Source organism: Telmatherina bonti, assembly GCF_933228915.1.
Source record: "Telmatherina bonti genome assembly, chromosome: 13".
NCBI classification, from domain to species: domain Eukaryota; kingdom Metazoa; phylum Chordata; class Actinopteri; order Atheriniformes; family Telmatherinidae; genus Telmatherina; species Telmatherina bonti.
In genome coordinates, this window is record NC_136611.1 from 24,461,495 (window position 1) to 24,479,764 (window position 18,270).

Consider the following 18,270-nt stretch of genomic DNA (forward strand, 5'->3'; position numbering starts at 1 on the left):
GCACTTTGTGCTTTATGTGTTCATCAGTGTCAACAAATCCATTTAAAACTGTTCCAGCAACGGAGCTTCCTAATGCTTCCACTTCAAACACCCCAGTTTGGAGACAAAAACAGCTTAAAAGGGAAGTTTCTTTGTGAGGATGCCAGAGTTGTTTACAGCATCCAGGACACGCCTGAGTTTCTGGATGAAGCACATTTCCATTAAAAGAAGTCTTATTTAGACCAGATCCTCAGTACAAGGGGAATTAAACATTAGAAGAAGGGGAAAAAAAAAAATCACAATTAAATGGTTGATCTTTATGTGAGTTGAACTGTTGTAGTGAATTCTACAAAACAAACTTAAAAGGAAATGTTTGCAAAAACATAAAAAAGAAGAGAAAAGCCATAATAAATCAATGAAGTACAGAAAAAAAAACCTGTTTATGTTTCAGAAAAAATTGCAAATGCAGTTTTGATCCATTAAGTTCACAATAAACTTACGGTTTGTAGTTCTTTTCAATAAACACCATACAGTATGGTATTTAATGACTATAAATGTAGTGAAAAAAAAAATCTATAGCTCCTGTACTGTTTCCCATAGGATTTCATTGAAAAGTATGTCCAAACTTTTGACTGGCACTGTATGTTAAACATTTCATAATTCCATAAAACCACAAAAGTCAAAGTTATTAATCACATTCTTGAACATTTATTTGATGAGCGGATAAGACACAATCTAAATGACTATCCCTGATAACACCAAACTAGTGAGATAACTAGTCAGGGCTGTCCTCCATTGCTTACGTCCAGAGTAATGCAAAGTCCAGATTACAGCTGCAGTTTCTCCTCGAGACCTCTTTGAGGCCGCTAAATGCGAGGAAGGCTTTGATGAGGGAAAATAAAAATGTTTGGAGTTCACTCCTTCATTGAAACAAAGGAGGCATGATGATAACTGCACAAGCAGGAAGCTAATGGCATGTTTGGAAATGGATTTTGAGTATCCACTGATTGCCATTTATGCGTGTTTCAGTCAGATGACCACTTAATGGGCTTTAATCTACACCGTCACCTGTGCGCCGTAAGACTCAAGGGGACTATGCTTAAAGTTCCCAATGAAATGCTTCAATGAAGGGATTTCAAATGCCTTTCCTCAACTAATGCTGAGTAAAGTTGAGTATCTGCTTTAATAAATATGCCTCCATTCAAATAGCTGTTAGTGCACAATTCCCACTTCATAATGTGTAAACTTACACATTCCGTGGAAAACACAGAAGCCCACAACATAGATTCTTTTCTGCCCACAGTGACATGTTGATACAAGTCTTAATTTAAAACACAAATCTTAAAATACAAGATTTTTTTTTCTCCTGGAAAAAAAGCTCATAAAAATATCTGAAGTGTACAAATCCTGGCATTTTTGCCCCGTATTTTAGGTGTTCATCAGTGATGAAAACCTCCTACTCAGTCACAGGGTTTAGGTTTAAAGGAAAGTAGATTTTTATCTACAATTATCCTCTTTTACATTTCAGGGGAAATCCTGTCATTAACTTAAACACAGTGTGACACAATGAACATGAAGTAAAGTCTTGAAAAATAAAAGTCACAACTATCAAACAAAGACCAGAACTTAATAAAAGATGATCGCACTAATTTCCCCTCAAAAGATTGCCACCAAGGAAGACTTTCTGCGTGCTCAGTGTCTTTTCAGTTCTAAAGCAAGCAAGGTTTCAGCCAAGCTATTCCAACAGGAAGCTGCCGACCCCGGAACAGCGATGCCGCTTCACATGTCAGAGGAAGCCAAATGGAAAACTGTTGACATCAAGGAGAAACTTTCCAGTCCAGCTGCTTCAACACTGGGACACCGCTGCTGACTACCTATTTAGTCAGATGCCCAGTTGCGTCTATGAACCAGTCCACCTCCATCAATGTGCTTCAGGAGCGGCTGCGGTCCTCCTGGGTGCCCACCAGCATTTTACTGTACAACTTCTGTTGCTCTTCTTTGAAGGTATCTTTTACTTTCGCTCGCTTCAATCCTCCATCCCTACAAAAGAATTTATGCAGCATTAATGATGTCGTGGACAGCTCACACATCAATGTTTCACCCAGTAATGAAATGCAAATCCAACATACTGGACCAGAGCTTGCAATATATGACAATGCAGACAACATTTTATCCAGTAGTGAGCTCAACACAAACACGCCGCAATATCAAAACCATTAGCTGCAGCATTTGTCCATAGATTTTCACTGTGATAAAACCGTCCAAACTGCCAGGAAAAGATTAAGCTCTCATCCAAACTCCTCCCACTGTTCTTTCCATGCTTCTGGACTATTTCTACGTTTCCTAATTTAGTTACAAGATTTTATTTTTGTACCATTATATAATAAACCTGATTTTATGATTAGCAAAGGCCTGTATTCTGCTGGAATCTCCATTTTGCACAGCATCAACTTCTCCAGAAATGCTGTTGTACAGCAGTTTCCTTCATCACAGCAAACACTGCAACAAGATAATTATATGTCCAATCCAATAAAACTTTGAAGTCTCTGATGTTGTAACAATTATAATATCCAGTTCAATAATTAAAACAAAAAGTCAATATCAAAATAAATACAGGAAATAACTTTTTACTGAATAAAACCATTTTGCACAGCTGCAGAATTTAACAATAATACATGTAGACCACAAGGAAATGTTAATAATGCAGTACTAACAAGCAGGGAAAGCTTAAAAATTCAATAAACAACTGCAGTCAGAGAGTAATTACGATCCATATAATGACATAAATGCAGTTCAGCCAATAATGTTACAGAATACCTGAGTGCTCATCTGGCAATGAATGAGTGTAAAAAATATCTTACCACAAGAGGTCAACCAGTCCACCTTGTCTTGCTATGGCTGCTTTTACACGGTTGGCAAACTGGACAGCGTCTTCTCCCTCCTGATGGAGAAGACTTGTGTGAATAAAGAGCTGGCAAACAAGCTGCCACAACAAATAAGTAACAAAAGATATTATCAAATATAAAATCTCTGGCTGAAGCACCAAAACACAGCTTGCTAAGGCTTGAATCCCAGCCTAGGTGCTTTGCTAAATGTCAAGCTAATCAAGCTACTTCACTACTCCAGCTCAAATAAACGCCACCGGTTGTAAAAAAAAAAAAAAACAAAAAAAAAAAAAAAAAAACAACTTGAACTCTGTTGATGTTGGAGTCTGACCTCTCTAGACATGGGAGGAAGGTACCACACACTGCAGACAATGGCCCAGCTGCTCATCATACGTAAAAGGTAGTTGACCATGCCGAACTTGCTGCTATTCCAAAATGCATCTCCAAATCGTGGATCATACTGTAAGGAGTGCATTAGGAAAAAAAAAAAATCAGTAGAAGTATACAAACTAAAGACAAAAGCTAATAACTGACAGGTGAAATAACACCGTGCAGGAAATGAATTAATAAAACCAAAAGAACAGATCATACCTTAATGGCCACAGGGTAGACTGTGGCGCCAATCTCAAAGCTACCCTTCTTGAACATCATTACTGATGTGTTGTTTATACAGGTTCCTGGAGGGTGAAAATAAAGATTGAATGGGGCTAAAATATCTTCAAAAGAAAACTAGCGAAATGATAAAATTCTTCAGGAGATGCTCACCTTCTGGGAAAATTAGAATGGGAAGTTTAGATTTATCTTCTACATGATCACTCAACCTGGATTTTAAAAAAAGGAAGATGTCAGCCATTATTAAAAATATTTCTAAATGATTAAATCACAACTGTTATTTAAAAATCAATTCAAATAATGAGACAGTCCAATCCAGTTCATAAAGCATTTTAAAACAACCACATTGAAGCAAAGTGTTGAACAGTCAAAAAGTTATTTTTTTTAACATGGTAAGAAAAGAACTGCAACTCACTGAAGAGCAGTCACAGGAAAACATCGGTTGTAATACTACCTTTTGGCCACTAGATGTCTGTCTTTTACTTCTGATCGTTCAAACCAAATATGAGGGCAGGCCTTGACCATGGATCGCTGAATAACCCCCATCAAGCCACCATGAATTTGGCCAACCTAACAACACAAACACAAGCAAATAGCAACACATCTATTTCTAGTGGAAATGTCACTTGAACAAGCAGCTGCAATCAGAACAGAGAAGAGTATCAAAGTTGCAACAGATTAATAGTTACCATGGCATAGCAGCCGTCACTGGCAAGGATAATGACATCAATCGGTGAGGTATGGTTTGCAACACAGATACCGCCATTCTTGGGTTTATTCTCACTACGGTGGTAGAAACAAAAACTGTTTTACTTTAAATCAATGACAGCAGGATTCCTCATCAGAAACTGTAACAGCGTAGATTGTGACAGTGCCAAATTGCACAGCCAATACCAATAGTTTACTGAGAAAATCTATGGTACCTTATGTTTATTAAAATGAGTGTACATTCAGCTTTGCTGCCTTTCCTACTCTTTGTGGAGAAAACAAAGCCACCCATAGTCTCTTTGATAAAAGCTCTGACCCCGAGCTTGTGGACCGAGTCCACATTCCAAAGATAGAGTTACAATCTTAAATAGAGTTAGCAACACTTCCTATGTCACTTGATTATTTTTAGCACAATACTAGGGAAGAACATGATCCACACATACGTTCCCATTTCCATTGGCCTAAAAAGCTGGCCATTATTACTAGCTGGTGATAAATAAATGCTTACACACTGGTTTTAATTTCTGAGACATCAATTTGTGTCTATCACCTACTCTTACCTCTTTAATAAACTCATAAAGTTAGGATTTTACAAAACAAACTTAATGCACTTGCAATTATCAACCTGCTTCTAATTTAGTTGGCACAATATATGACCACATTAAAGCTTTGGTAGGTAACATTGGAGAGCTAGCAAGATCTGAAAGTGGCACCATGTCTTGTCTTGCCCCCCCCTTGCTCCTTACGTGATCCAAGTTTGTTTTTTTGTTTTTTTTTTAAAGAATTGAACAACTCCATTTCAGTCTGAACATTTGGATTGGTCAGTTTTTACAGATTTGCAGTAAACTAAGGGGTCTAACTATATTTCTTATTGTTCATGATTACTAAATATATAGACTACTTTCAGGACGAGGAACCACTTCATCCAGAGGGGAAAAAAAATGTCTCTGATCAAAATTACCTGCCCCAGCTTTAATGGTAGAACTTCCTTTTTAAATAAAATGGACAACCTTACAGGCTGCGCTTTCTTTACCCAGCTGTTGCAGCTGTACTTTATGAACAAGTAGACAAAGCATCAACTTCCTCTTCTACATCCTGTTACATGGGACATCCTCTCGATAAAAATGCTGCCCTAGTTCATGCCTCTCCTAAAACTGTCATATGAAAACCTGAATATAAGCTAAAAATAACACAGCATATCCAGTATTTCTAATAGTTTACCTTGATTTGGAGTATAAGAACATAACTCACTTAGTGCTACACACAAGCTCAAAATGACTGTTGCAACAAGTATGCATTCAGACAGTTCTGGTCTTGCCTCAGGAAACTTCGCTTTCATGTTCACCCTGTAGGGGCTTAGATTTCCACTGCTAACACACTGTTTTTCTTTGAGAATACCTCATCTGCTGTTATGTAATCGGACAGAAACCCTTTTCCTGTCAGGGCATGAGGTCTGCCGTGGTTCATTTTTTAGAAAAGAATAACAAGATTTTGTGGATTAATTATCTGCTAACTCCAAAATAAACCTTCATTAAAAGCAATGAACTTTTACTTTTCATCTCTTGTAATGTTTACCTCATATAAAAACTGGTAAAAACAATATTTTACCAAGAACTCTAATTTCTGCATTTATGGCCTTGGCAAGTATTATAATATGCAATTATCTCTTTTAAAAATTAAAAAAAAAAAAAAAAAAAATTATATATATATATATATATATATATATATATATATATTTTTTTTTTTTTTTTTTTTTTAAATTAATATTTAAAAAGAAAATTTTAAAAATATGCCATTTTCTCAACATTACATTTTTTGTTCATTCCTTCACCATATTGACACCTTTAAAAGAGGCTTTTATCCAACACAACCTGCAAGTTTTGAAATCTTAAATGAGTATTAAATTTCTAGTTCTTCTTAGACCACAATGTGAAAGTCAAGAAGTGCAAAGTAAGGTTGGGTTAGGTGTGAAGATAAAAAAAAAAAAAAAAGTGTTCAAAAGGTTCTTTGCAGCAGAGAAAGTTGCCTCTCTGACAGTAGCTGTATCTTGATACAGCAACTTTAAATCCACAAATTGTATGAGTGAAGAATAGCCTGGAATAAAAATGTCTTTAGCATAGCAAAAGCAGCACCACATGCTGTCTCTAAAGAAACCCAGTGGTTGAAAAAGAGACAAGAGTTTAAATAAGTACATGCAGACCCTGTAGTAACCCAACAAGAGATTAGCGACATGAATTTCATTCAGTAGTTCAGTGAGCAAAGGACAAATGGATATTTAGACTGATCAAACACCATACCTAAGAAATAGGAAATAAATACTTGGTCTACACACTCTCTCGCTCTTCCTCTTTGCCGAGGTTCACATGATCAAAAACAAGCAAACAAACAGCTAGTGGAAGAAACCTTTACAAAGGGGCAAGAACCCACTGTTCCAATTTATCTTTTCCAGAACTTATAGCAAGTATTACATCAGAACTATGGCACCAATCAATTTCTCATCAAGAAAATTGATACATGCATTTAATTAAGTAAATAAATGTTTATAAAATCTGTTGCATTAAATGTCCTATTTAAATAAAGGTGACTTTTCTGGACTTGAAAGTAAAATTTAGTCTTAATGCTAGCATTTCAGATCAGTTCAAATTTTCATAGAGGACTTGAAATTGGTTATCAAGGCACTTTATACACAAGAAACTGCTCAAATCGCCAAGTTGTCCATACTCTTCAGAATTTTAGCAAAAAAGTGGAAATAACAGGCCACCAAAAATTGTAACCAACCTGCAAAAAGAGTAAAAAAAAAAAAAAAAAAAAAAAAAAAAAAAAAAAAAAAAAAAAAACCCAGAAAAATAATGCAAATTTCTTCTAGTAAAACAGAAATTTATATTTGCAAACCAGACTGCTATTGGATGTCAGTGTAATATTTCCTAACTTCTTTATGTCTTTTGAGAGTATCAGGATGCATGTGTATACATCTGCCTTAGGAAGATGTGGCTGCATGCATCTTTTCGAAGTCAAACGCTTTACTAAAGACATCAGTCACATAACTTGTAGGGATGTGGGAAGAGTGTGCAGGTCCTTTACCTGTCATGATAAGTTATGATGGCAGTCAGAGCTCTGACACATATTCTGTAGCACATCAAATGTACGTTCTCACTCAGGAAATTTTTCATCCTGTATGAAAAAGTGTACAAAACATGATCACATCAACAAATCTGAGATTATCATTTGAATAAATTTGAATAAAAATGTGATCTGTATCACCTTCCATTCGGCAGCAGCCCAACAACTGAGGTGAGAAACACAAGGAGGCCAACGCCAGTGAAGGCAAGGGTAACCCTGTGAAGAGACAGCACGTTACATGGGTGATATGACCCAGGATTTTGCAGTAAAAACATTGATGTCAACAAGGTGCTGCTTTTGTACTATCAAGTGCCAATAAGAAGAATGACTATGCAGCAATATTTCCCAGGAGATTTTGCTATTCCGCATCACAGAGAATAAACCAGATAACCTCTAGGATGGCATATTAGGCAATGCTTAAGATGGTTAACAGGTTCACCTAATCTGGATGAACCAGTCATCAAGGGTTGAAGAAGGTGCTGGCTAAATTCAGAGAGGATTAGAAAAACAAAAGAGAGGACATGGTTTCAGGCAGGTGGTAAGCAGAGCCTATATTTAACAGGAAAAGTGCCAAAGAGCATAAATAGCTGGACAAGAGACTACAATGTTCAACTGTGTAGCAGTGGCCTGAATCGTCTCCCCACTGGCGACTGGACGTGAGCCAATCAGGCTTAGTAATGCGTCACCCTCCCAACGACTGTCTAAGATGAGTCTGATCTCTTTTACTTACAGTGGCTACACATTTAAGTGCTCCTGTGCTCCAACAAGCACCGGTAATCTCCATACAATGTGAACAAATAAAAGCAGCTCTATGCTAATTATGAACAAATACGCTTAGAAAAAGAAAATAAATAAATAAAAAGAGAACAGCTTTCCCACAAACTTCAACACAACTATGAGCAATGCCATTCAGTTAGTTTCTCCTTATTTTTTATCTTCTTGTGTGTCGATATCCATTTCTTCCCTCAGTCAAAGCAAATATTTAACAAGTGGACTGGAAACCAAATTTCCTGCAAATATGTTCACTTGTACTTATGTGCTGGACAGAGATTAGTTGGGTGTGTAACAACTCTGCAGCCAGTGTGTGCCAACAGTCTGTTTCTTTGTTTAAAAAAAACAACAAAAAACGTATCAATCGACAAGGTCTTCTGAACTACCCCACTGCACAAGCTGGTCCATATCTAGACTAGATTTACCAGGATTTTCAGTTTCTCCTCTGGTCCCATCTTCCTTTACAACACTTCATCTCACTTACTGACCTATTGTTATTCCAATCATTCACTCAGGCACATCTTTGGACCCAAAGAGCAGACGGTACTCAACACAGGCTTTGATGAGTTGAACATTATTTTGTTTACATAAGGTCCACTTAACACAAGCACAGCCAAGATGGTCATTTTAAACGTTTTAAAATGAGCATTTTCCATGACCATCTGTAAAATTATGAAGCCTTGTTGGTACAAAAATCCTGTGTGTCTGTCCACACCGGATTTTGTAATTCTGTACTACTTTTATATGACTGTCATTCTGGATCAGAATAGAAGTATTCTGTATATGGCGGTATGCAGAGATGGATTTATGCTGTATTTTACATCATACTGGATCTTGTTGGGATAAATGTCCACATCATCAAGAAGTGCACTGAAACCCAACCATGTAAGGGATGTCTGCAGAGGAAATTCCAGCAGTTTATGAAGGAACTGCTCAACAAATATTGTTAGTGACTTGTTACCAGTTCACCCGAGCCAAAGAGTTGTTCCTACTTGTAAAGTATCTGAAGATGGCTTATAAGTTTAAAAAATTATCCAAATAGAAAAGCTGCTGAATCAGAACATGCAACCACCAGCATTAATTTGCTAGAAGTACACTGGAATAGGTTTTTCTTTTGTTTTTGGTCCTACTTCAGTGCTGGGAATTATGTTGGCTAATGTAAGCAGGGATGAGCAGATTTAATATTTAATTCATCACAATGCAGCACGTTTCGGTTCAATATCGATTTGTAATTGTTCAAAATAAAATTAATTTTCCAAATGATTAAAATAACAGGAACATAGTGTAAAGTGTGGCAAGAATGAAACGATTCAGAGGCGCGGACTGATGCGTCCCTTTGAACAACAAAGATACCAAGGCGGCAGCTCGCCTTTCAGCCGCGGTTACTGAGCCGGACATTTACTCGTCTGGTTTGAAGGTTAGCGTTTAGAAACCAGCAGAACACCTGTTTTTGCTTCTAACTATTGTTAAGACATTTTTCCAATGCAACATTCATAAACTAACTCAATATTTTACTTTACAAGCTTTCTTTTCAACAAAGCATGGAGCAATGTAGGATAAAGAATTTTCCTATCTTACCTTTTGTATTTTTTTATTTTTAGCATTTCCCCAAGCTTTCAGGGAATGTGTTATTATATTAAACCACTATTGTGTTTGAAGTGACCCTAATACCTGAGTGGTAGCAGGAAGCCATAACGGATCAGGAGGCCCAGCCCCCATAAGACGGTCAGCCTCAGGCTGATGTAGTGGAAGTTGTAGTTGCTGCGGGTCAGCAGATTCCAGGACTCCAGCTCCTCAGCAGAAAATCGCTTTGTCACCTCATCATCCATGATGCTCTCCACCCCTCGCCGGGCAAAATAAAAAATATCAGACATCTCAAACTCAGGGGCTGAGTCCAGGTCTTTGTTGCTGCCACTCCGCCGGATCTCCTTGATCTCTTCCTCCAAGGAAGTGGGCTCCTTGGCAATGATAGCTATAGCAACACAGACAAACAAGACCGTTACAACATTAATCTGTAATGCAAACACACTTAATGAACACACATTTGCAACAATGATAGTCTATCTTACCATTTGAGTAAGGTTTGTACAGGAGGTGATTCTTTTCTTTGGCTCCTCTCTCTATTCTGAGTGTGGCCCACTAAAAAAAAAAAAAAAAAAAATAGTTGGAAAAACTGCATAAATATACACAACAACAAAACACTGTTTCTATTAATATACTGATTTTATTTCTAAACTGAAAGACAATGTCTAAAGAGTTTTAATCAGCTCAGACCCTGGAGGAGACATTATGGTTTGAGGTGGCTTCACAGCCTCAGAGCCATGGCTTTAATATAATTATAAACTAACCATGTAACTGACAAGATAATGTACGGTAATTTAAAGAGAGCAAAGCTGCATCTAAGATAGGTATTATTCATTGTTTTAAGTGTATTTCACCACAGCGTGCGACACATGTATCCTCTGATTCACCTAAAGCGGAAAATCCCGGGCTTTAAGAACACTTTGTACATGAGACATACACAAACTGAAAGCTAAGATGATGACACAGTGTTCTTCTGGCTGTAAAACAAGCAGGAAAGATCAGGGAGTCATGGACTGGGATATGCTGGATGAGATTTATTTAGCCAACTATCTCATGCTGCACCACCACAGCACGTGCCAACTTCAAAGTTAGCTTTTTAAAGACCAGTCAGATAGTAAAGAACCTGATATTGCACGTTTGTACATATACTCAAGTACAATAATGCTGTGCAGCAGTTTCTGCATATGTCAGAAACAGAATTAGACAGTAAACTTGTAAAGAAATATTTTAAGAAAGTTCAGTGACAAAGTGCCTGTTGCTAGTGGCTGCATGTGTCCCTCTGGAAAAAGTCTTTCAGCTTAAAAACATGTTTTTTCATTATATACCATTGATAAAATGATTTTTAGATAAATTAAATTTAGCACATATCACAGAGCGTATTTAAGCTTTCTCGTAGTGCTCATAATTCAAGCCAAATGCACGTACAGTTCTAACCATTCTGGCATTTTTACGCCTTCCCTTACAGCAACCTTTAAATCTTGTCATGACAAGTTGTATTATCGAGTCAGCCTACAAAAAACGCAATGGCAGTTGAGAGCAATTATTCCTAGAGTGAGCAAAGGCTGAGCTGCTCCTTCTAATGAGGCAGGAATAAAATAACCAGGTATTGTGTTAATCTAATTCTGATAAGAGTTTTTCATAATGCATACACCACTTCAGAACATTGCTCAGTTATGCACCTGTCCTTTGACCCTTTTTCTCAAAATCTTGCACCGGCAATTGGAACTGGGAAGCAAGAACATCTCTCAAATGTCCCACTGGTTCATTTATTTCTGGCACAAGAGCTGCTCTCAGAGGCACAAGCCAGAAACAGATGACTTGCTTTACTTGTGATGTTACACCAGAATAGAGCAGCTGATATGCTTGCACCATTGCAGGTGATTAAAACTCATTTCTTAAGAGTTAACTCCCATCCAGAAAGCATCAAACTCATGTTAGAGCCAGCACTTGCCGAGAAGGTCTGTCAGGCAGTTGCCTGTCGTTACATAACAACAGAAAAATACCCTGTGGGCGTCATGTTAATCTGCATCAGTCAATTAATACAGCAGACACCGGTTGGATGCTTAGGACAAAACGCCAGTGCCAGCAATGCCTCAAGTTATGCGCATGAAAGAAGGGATTCCGTAACAGTAACTTTGCTTGTGTTGGATAATAATTGTGAAGTTTGGTGTCACTAATGTTTCTTTCTTTGGGTGGTGCAAAGTGTAAAACACACACAGCTACACTATTATTTAATATTTTTTGTATTTAAACTGTGCATTTCATCATTATTTATGATCTCAAACGGCAGCAGACATCCTGTTTCAACATTTCTGTAAAAAAGAAAAGAATTAGCTATTGGAGAATAAGTTCTTACCTCAAAGATCTTCAGCAATGATTTCATATAAAGACGCCGGATGCCAAACGACACCCCAAAAATGGCAGGCACAATAATGAAGACCAGCAGCAGGGTGAACCACACGGTGAAGGAGATACCCAGCAGGATGCACACCAAGTTATCAAAAGGGTTGAAAAATAGCTCCATGTTGATGTGAGGGGGCAATTTCAAAATCGTAATTGAAATTACAGAGTTGAGTTGATGTCAGAGGAGGTAAAAGTTTCCACCTCCTGGCCCCAAGTGGCCCTTCTCTTTTGTCACAAAGGAACCTTCATCAAGATGACTAGGAAATGGAGCTTCTTCTTACATTGAATGAAGAATCAATAAAAGCACAAGCAACCATCTTGACTTTGCCCTCTTGGACACCATCCTTGAATTTCTTTAGTTTCACTGTGAGTTGGAGTTAATGCAATTCCAGAAATAGGGAGGTTTTTGAAGCTGTTGCACTGTGGAAAAATAGACAGTCTCTGCTACAGATGTCCTTTGAGAGATGAGTCCCGCTGATGACAGATGTAAACAAAAACGACTGGAAACAGCAGGTGGTCTTCTTGTCTGGTGAAGATCTGGGGGGGGGGGGTTCAATGTCGAAAACCTGCCAAGATGTATAAAAAGTCGGTCAAGACCATCTGAATTACAGCATTGTATCCCCCCCTCCGAGTGATAACGTGTAATTCAATGCCAGACAGAAAACATGTCCGCATCTCCTGAACACCTCTTAAATACCGGTGTTTACATTTATCAGTAGCCCATTATTTTACTCAAAAAGAAACCGATCCCCGTAATCTTGGAGGATGTAAACAGTCGTGTATGCTTTTACTGCGACTGGCCAGATAATATAATCAAATGTTGCTGTTATTAGCTGCGGTGCAAAGATAAGGTTAGCTGGAGGCCCTCCATCCTATCTGATGCAGGACGGCTAACGGGAGCATCCATCCCGAATAAAATCAGTCTCGCCAAATGTTAAAGGATACCCACAGCTTTGGAAAAGGAAGCAGCCTTCCAAGCCACGAAACATAGTTAAAATGTACCGAGACAAGAGTTACTGTTAGAAGCTGGACCTGAAGACTGTTGAACCCATGCCTGCAAATTAAATGTTCTGCTGAAGTTAGCCTTTAGCTTTGGTGCTAACACTTCTGCTAAATTGGCGTGCCGCTCCTCGTTCTGCTAACATTAGCCTGCTCTCATCCGACAGTGCAGGCTGACATGCTGAGACAACCTTTTAGAGGATTTTGTGTGAGAACTCAATAGCTTGCTTCGTGTTGTTATCGCTACTTTAAAACACACAAAGGGTATGATGGGATATATTTGACCAACCTTCTTTCACTGGAAAGCCAAAGTCGATACAGCAGGGTTTCACTCGTCCATCACTTTGTCTTTGTCTCGCGGACTGTGGCCAAACTCCTCCCGCAGGACAACACGAGCTCACTACCGGCGGTGTAAAGCAGCAGCCTACGTATTTGTAAGGACCAGCCCCAGACAGACCTCATACAAATCCAGTACAAAATTCAGATCTGTACTGACCCCTGGTGGACTAAAGCCATAGCACTGGCACGCCTCATCTAACCACTAGGGGGCGCGAAAGAGCCAACTTTTAATTAGTGTTTGATCGTCCATATCTAAACTCAATCTGCACAGCTTCCAGTCATAACAAGGAAAATAAGATTAGGCTATGATAAATATCAAGCTACACATATGTCCATTTAAATAAACAAAAACAGAAGCTGAGGAACACACGGTACAAGTGTAAAAAAACTAAAATCTCTACACTGATGGCCTACATCAATGCTGAAGAGAGGATCCAGGGGGTGAAAAATATTTTCCAATTGGTGCAACTTTATTTCTCCTGCAAAATTCTTCAATACTTAATTCAGCAGAAACAGAAAGGCAATGGATAGACAAATAAAATAATAAATACAACCAATATTTTAACTGCGTAGTTGGATATCTGTATTGAAATATAAGTCAAAAGAAATGTACATACAGCATTCCTGTCATTTCAAGTAAATCAGCCCTTTATATTTGATATACTGGAAAAACAAAACCATTTTTATTCACACTTTTACATCCATGTACAGTTTTTTTCACCCCGCGAGTAATATCAGAAACAAAACCACCACAAAACTTGGCACGGACTTCAACTTTTGAACCATGATTTAATAAGCTTATTCCTCCTGCGAAAAATAAAACCTACTCCATGTTTAGTTTGTTTCTATTTAGTGTATGTTAGTATAACCATAGCTAATCTGAAAATCAAAATAGGCAATTAATTGCTATCATATTTCTATTAGGTTTTGGAATCCAAGGGGACAAGTTCATAGTAGTATTATACTGTCAACATCGGCACAAGTGCATCTGTTTGCCAGAGATGGCTTAGTTCTTCTCTTGGTTCTGCTTCTATGAGAATCGAGTTCTGTTCTCCAAAAGAGACTCAAAGTCTGGGGAGCAAACCAATTTGTGTTTGACATTCCCTAACACAGTCAAGTTGCCAGTTTTCCCCTCTGTATTAACAGAAATCAGCTCCTGAGAAAAGAGAGAACAGAACAAACAACAAATTATGTGTCAATATATGAGTAAATACACTAAAAATGACTAAATAATCTCTGTTTTGTTAGGAGGATGCTAGTTGATAAACAGCTGGACTTTATAGAAACCAAACCAGTATGGAGACAACAGATCAAAGACAGAATAGCAGCATACCTGAAGGAAAGCGCATGACGTTCCTAGAGACACATCAAGTGTCACCTGTCCCAGTATGAGCTGTACCCTGCCAGACTTCCGCACCAGCATCTTTCCCACAACACCCTCCCGCAGATCTTTTAAACTGCAGCTGCTCTCTTCTGCTTCCTCTTCCTGTTAAAAATTTTTTAAAAAGCTATTTAAAAACATAACCCACAGCCATTTAGTAACACCTCAAAACCAGCCACTTTTACCTGAGACTCTTTCAAAAGCACAGACTGTCCGTCTTCGGACTGCACCTCAGTTTTCACCGGCCTGTGCTCTTTGGTGGGAGGCTGGCCGGGCAGAGAGTCGGGCAGCTGAATGAAGAGAAGCTCCTCTCCTTTACTCAGACTCCATCTGTGCAGCAGATCAGGAAGAACTTCAGGCTCAGGCAGCAGCGGACGCCTAAACGTTGCCTCTGTCTTTTTTATTTCAATTTCCTCCGGCTCCTGTTTCACTGAAGTCAAGGTAATGTGTGTTAGAGAGCACAACCATGTATTTGGACAGGATGCTTGCACAATTCCCAGCAGTAGCATTTTCAAAGCTAATTGTAAGATTAGATGCTGAACTCAAAGTTGCTACCTAGAATAAGTAAAGGACATCTACAGTTACCTTCAACTGCAGACTCCATGGCTTCACCATCATCCTCTGTCTTCTCCAGTTTAACAGCAGCATTACTAAATTCCTCCTTGAATCCCCATCCTGACACAACAAGGGGGAGCTGGACAGGGCAGCTCCTCTGTTCACTCTTCAGGAATGGGTCATCTATATACTACAAGAGTGCAGAGAGAAAAAAAAGTAACATTTGTGGAAATGCACAGCACATTCTTAAAAAGTGAAAACTAAAGAACTCACATTTTCTCGCTCCAGCTTGCGCAAAATCTCTTTGGTCTCCTCTTCAGTCTCCCTCTTCTCTTTTTTAATGTTGATAATGGGTGATGGTCCCATGCTTGGAGCATCTCTCTCACTTTCATAGCCACCTGTGTATGATGATTGGAATCACTTAAACTACAATGAAATGTACATTTCAGCCTAAAGTGCATTTGTTAAATAAATAAATGGATCCAGGCACATTCTCACACCTCTTCTTTTCATCATCATCTCTGCTGGACCCTGCTCAAAAATAGAGTGGGACTGGATGATCTCTTGGCGACCGCGACCCCTGCCTCTATCCCTGGGGCCCCGACCTCGGTTCGCATCTTTCCCACCTCGCCTCTGTCCACCTTCAACCTTTGGTCTGTTGTGATGGATGCACATAATCGTAGAGTGTTAAGTAAATACTTAAATACGCAGACTCGGGTGCAGCTCATTTGTTTCAGGATGCGTATGAACTTACTCTTCTTTAACTTTTCGGCTGATAATGTTGGGTGTAAATGTTTTCTAAAAACACAGCAAAACAAAAAAACACACCATAAATATGATGGAAATTTAAATCACAGTTGGTGCTACATTTAGACTCCTCATTTTGGTGCAAGTTTATCCTCCTTTTCCAGAGCATTCTGCCTTTTTTTTGCCTATTACTTTCTTTACTCCTCCCAGGGTGAGGTCTCTTGATCGCATTGTGGGAAGACGGCCAGGAGAGATGCCGGCTGGTGGTCTTCGGCCCATCTCCAGGGCCCTACCTCTGCTGACTCCAGGAGTTGGAAGACGTTGACCACTAGGGTCACCAGAGTCTGCCATTCTGAACTATAGCAAAGCAGAGGATAAAAGCAATGTGCAATCTGCTTTTAAATAAGCCTGATACTAGCAAACAGTATGAAACACAATCACTAATAATGACAACATTGTTAATAATTTCTAATGACACACAAGCAGCTCCAACATTTTGTATTTAATTGATTATGTTTATTTTATGGTTTATTTAGGTTATAAGGAATATTTTATGGTTATATTTTTTTGGGTAAAAAGTGTCTTTGTAAAGGTAATAATGAAGTGAAAGTATTTTTAAAAACTTCACATGGATCTAATAATATCGGAAGCTAAAAATGTTATTATTGTCCAGTATGAACATTTAGATCAAAGTGCAGGTAAACCTGAGGAAGAGTTAAACTAGGTTTTTTGTTTTTTAAAATAAATAATAATAATAATAATTATAATAATAATAATAATAATAGTTTGAGATATGAATATATGTCTTTTTCTGAAGTCAGCATTTTCCCCACTGTTACGCTTAAATCCAATGACCAAAATAATGCAAACAGACCAGAAATCTGGAAAAAATAAAAATACCAACACGTGGCAACTTTCCAACCCAAAACATAGACATACTACTTCACTAAGGTGTGACAACATAATATATGAAGGGTTCTGCCAGATGCTTACTTTATTGTTCCTCCGAGGTCCTCATTTAATACTTTACAAACCGAGAGTAACTAATTATTTCTCGTGCTGCTGCTGTTTCTGACGGTGCATGACAACGATGGACGGTGCCATGACACTTCCGCTTTGTCGTCAGCCTTCTGCTCACGTGGATCAAACTTGCGCAGAAAGCGCAACATTTTACGCTTTGCGCTAGTCATATAGTCAAATATAAACAGAATGAGGCGATTGTAAACTGGTCCCAAAACAATAAGTTACATAACAGTCTAATGCTGGATAAAACGCGATGTACAAAGAACATATTCACCTCATTACTCTCTCTCTCTCTCTCTCTCTCTCTCACACACACACACACACACACACACACACACACAAACACACACACACACACACACACAGATACGGTTATATTTAGACCACTTGCTTTGCTGATTCCACAACATAGTAACGTATCCATATTGCAAAAATGACAGACTATTCCTCACTTAAAGTGACTCCAGAGGCATTAATAACAAAAACACATTAATGAAGCAAGATATAATTATCACAAGAATGAATCAACTTAGAAAATAAGGTGTGTGACAGCGAAACGTATACCTTATTTAAAGAAAAATTTCATCATCAAAAAAAAGTATTGCATGACATTACAATATAAATAAAGGCTACAGTATATAAACTAGAATTTACATTAAGACAGGTAGGAATATCAGAACTGGATATAAAAGGATCATAAACTGCAGACTTAGTCTGCCCATGTATAAAAGGGTTTGTGGTTCACAGACAGCCCTCCATTATAGGCCATCAGTACATTGGAAAAACGATTTTCCATCAGTCGTCCACTGCTGCAGCTGAAAATGTAACATGAGACTGTTTACACAGGAAGAAAGCCATTTAGACACATTACTGAATTCCTTGGACAAAAGTTGTCTCAAATGGACAGAAAGACACTGGATGCCTTCCGAAATCTAATTTTTAGCTTGTTTTTGTGACAGTAAATATGTCTTGTTTTAAGTGTGAAAGTTGACTGTCAAGGATGTTATTAGCAATGGTGCAAAAACTAGCATTTGTAGGGGTTTGGGTGTGAATCCATGCCCTGGCCAAGTCCCATTATTGCAGAGGTATATATACAATATATACAGTCAGAGTTTGGAAGAGAAAACTGGCCTCTTCAAGGTTATGTCTTTTCCCAGACAATGA

General features: G+C 38.3%; 2 protein-coding genes across 2 annotated transcripts; both read right to left on the reverse strand.

Annotated features, from left to right (window-relative positions):
• Positions 1–690: 690 nt before the first annotated feature.
• LOC306764216 (glycerol-3-phosphate acyltransferase 4) lies at positions 691–13,454 on the reverse strand. Its single transcript, XM_079251265.1, has 13 exons — positions 13,351–13,454; positions 12,016–12,628; positions 10,145–10,214; positions 9,747–10,047; positions 7,446–7,520; positions 7,266–7,355; positions 4,166–4,259; positions 3,931–4,046; positions 3,630–3,685; positions 3,456–3,541; positions 3,196–3,324; positions 2,841–2,920; positions 691–2,019 (listed from the first exon to the last, which is right to left on the reverse strand). Exons 2-13 carry the CDS (start codon positions 12,181–12,183, stop codon positions 1,911–1,913), a joined length of 1,374 nt encoding a protein of 457 aa, XP_079107391.1. The 5' UTR covers positions 12,184–12,628; positions 13,351–13,454; the 3' UTR covers positions 691–1,910.
• Positions 13,455–14,061: 607 nt separating this feature from the next.
• polr3d (polymerase (RNA) III (DNA directed) polypeptide D) lies at positions 14,062–17,210 on the reverse strand. The gene is made up of 9 exons (XM_079252009.1): positions 17,077–17,210; positions 16,276–16,440; positions 16,091–16,134; positions 15,837–15,991; positions 15,610–15,734; positions 15,367–15,526; positions 14,967–15,211; positions 14,734–14,886; positions 14,062–14,556 (listed from the first exon to the last, which is right to left on the reverse strand). Exons 2-9 carry the CDS (start codon positions 16,432–16,434, stop codon positions 14,431–14,433), a joined length of 1,167 nt encoding a protein of 388 aa, XP_079108135.1. The 5' UTR covers positions 16,435–16,440; positions 17,077–17,210; the 3' UTR covers positions 14,062–14,430.
• Between the last annotated feature and the right edge of the window lie 1,060 nt (positions 17,211–18,270).

Coding starts and splice junctions, on each gene's coding strand:
- polr3d (XM_079252009.1), bottom strand. CDS start 16,434: ATGGCAGACTCTGGTGACCCTAGTGGTCAACGTCTTCCAACTCCTGGA. Junction 15,212..15,366: donor CATGGAGTCTGCAGTTGAAG/GTAACTGTAGAT, acceptor CCTTGACTTCAG/TGAAACAGGAGCCGGAGGAA. Junction 14,887..14,966: donor TGCTTTTGAAAGAGTCTCAG/GTAAAAGTGGCT, acceptor AATTTTTAACAG/GAAGAGGAAGCAGAAGAGAG.
- LOC306764216 (XM_079251265.1), bottom strand. CDS start 12,183: ATGGAGCTATTTTTCAACCCTTTTGATAACTTGGTGTGCATCCTGCTG. Junction 10,215..12,015: donor CATTGCTGAAGATCTTTGAG/GTAAGAACTTAT, acceptor TTTTTTTTTTAG/TGGGCCACACTCAGAATAGA. Junction 3,325..3,455: donor TCTACCCTGTGGCCATTAAG/GTATGATCTGTT, acceptor CACTCCTTACAG/TATGATCCACGATTTGGAGA.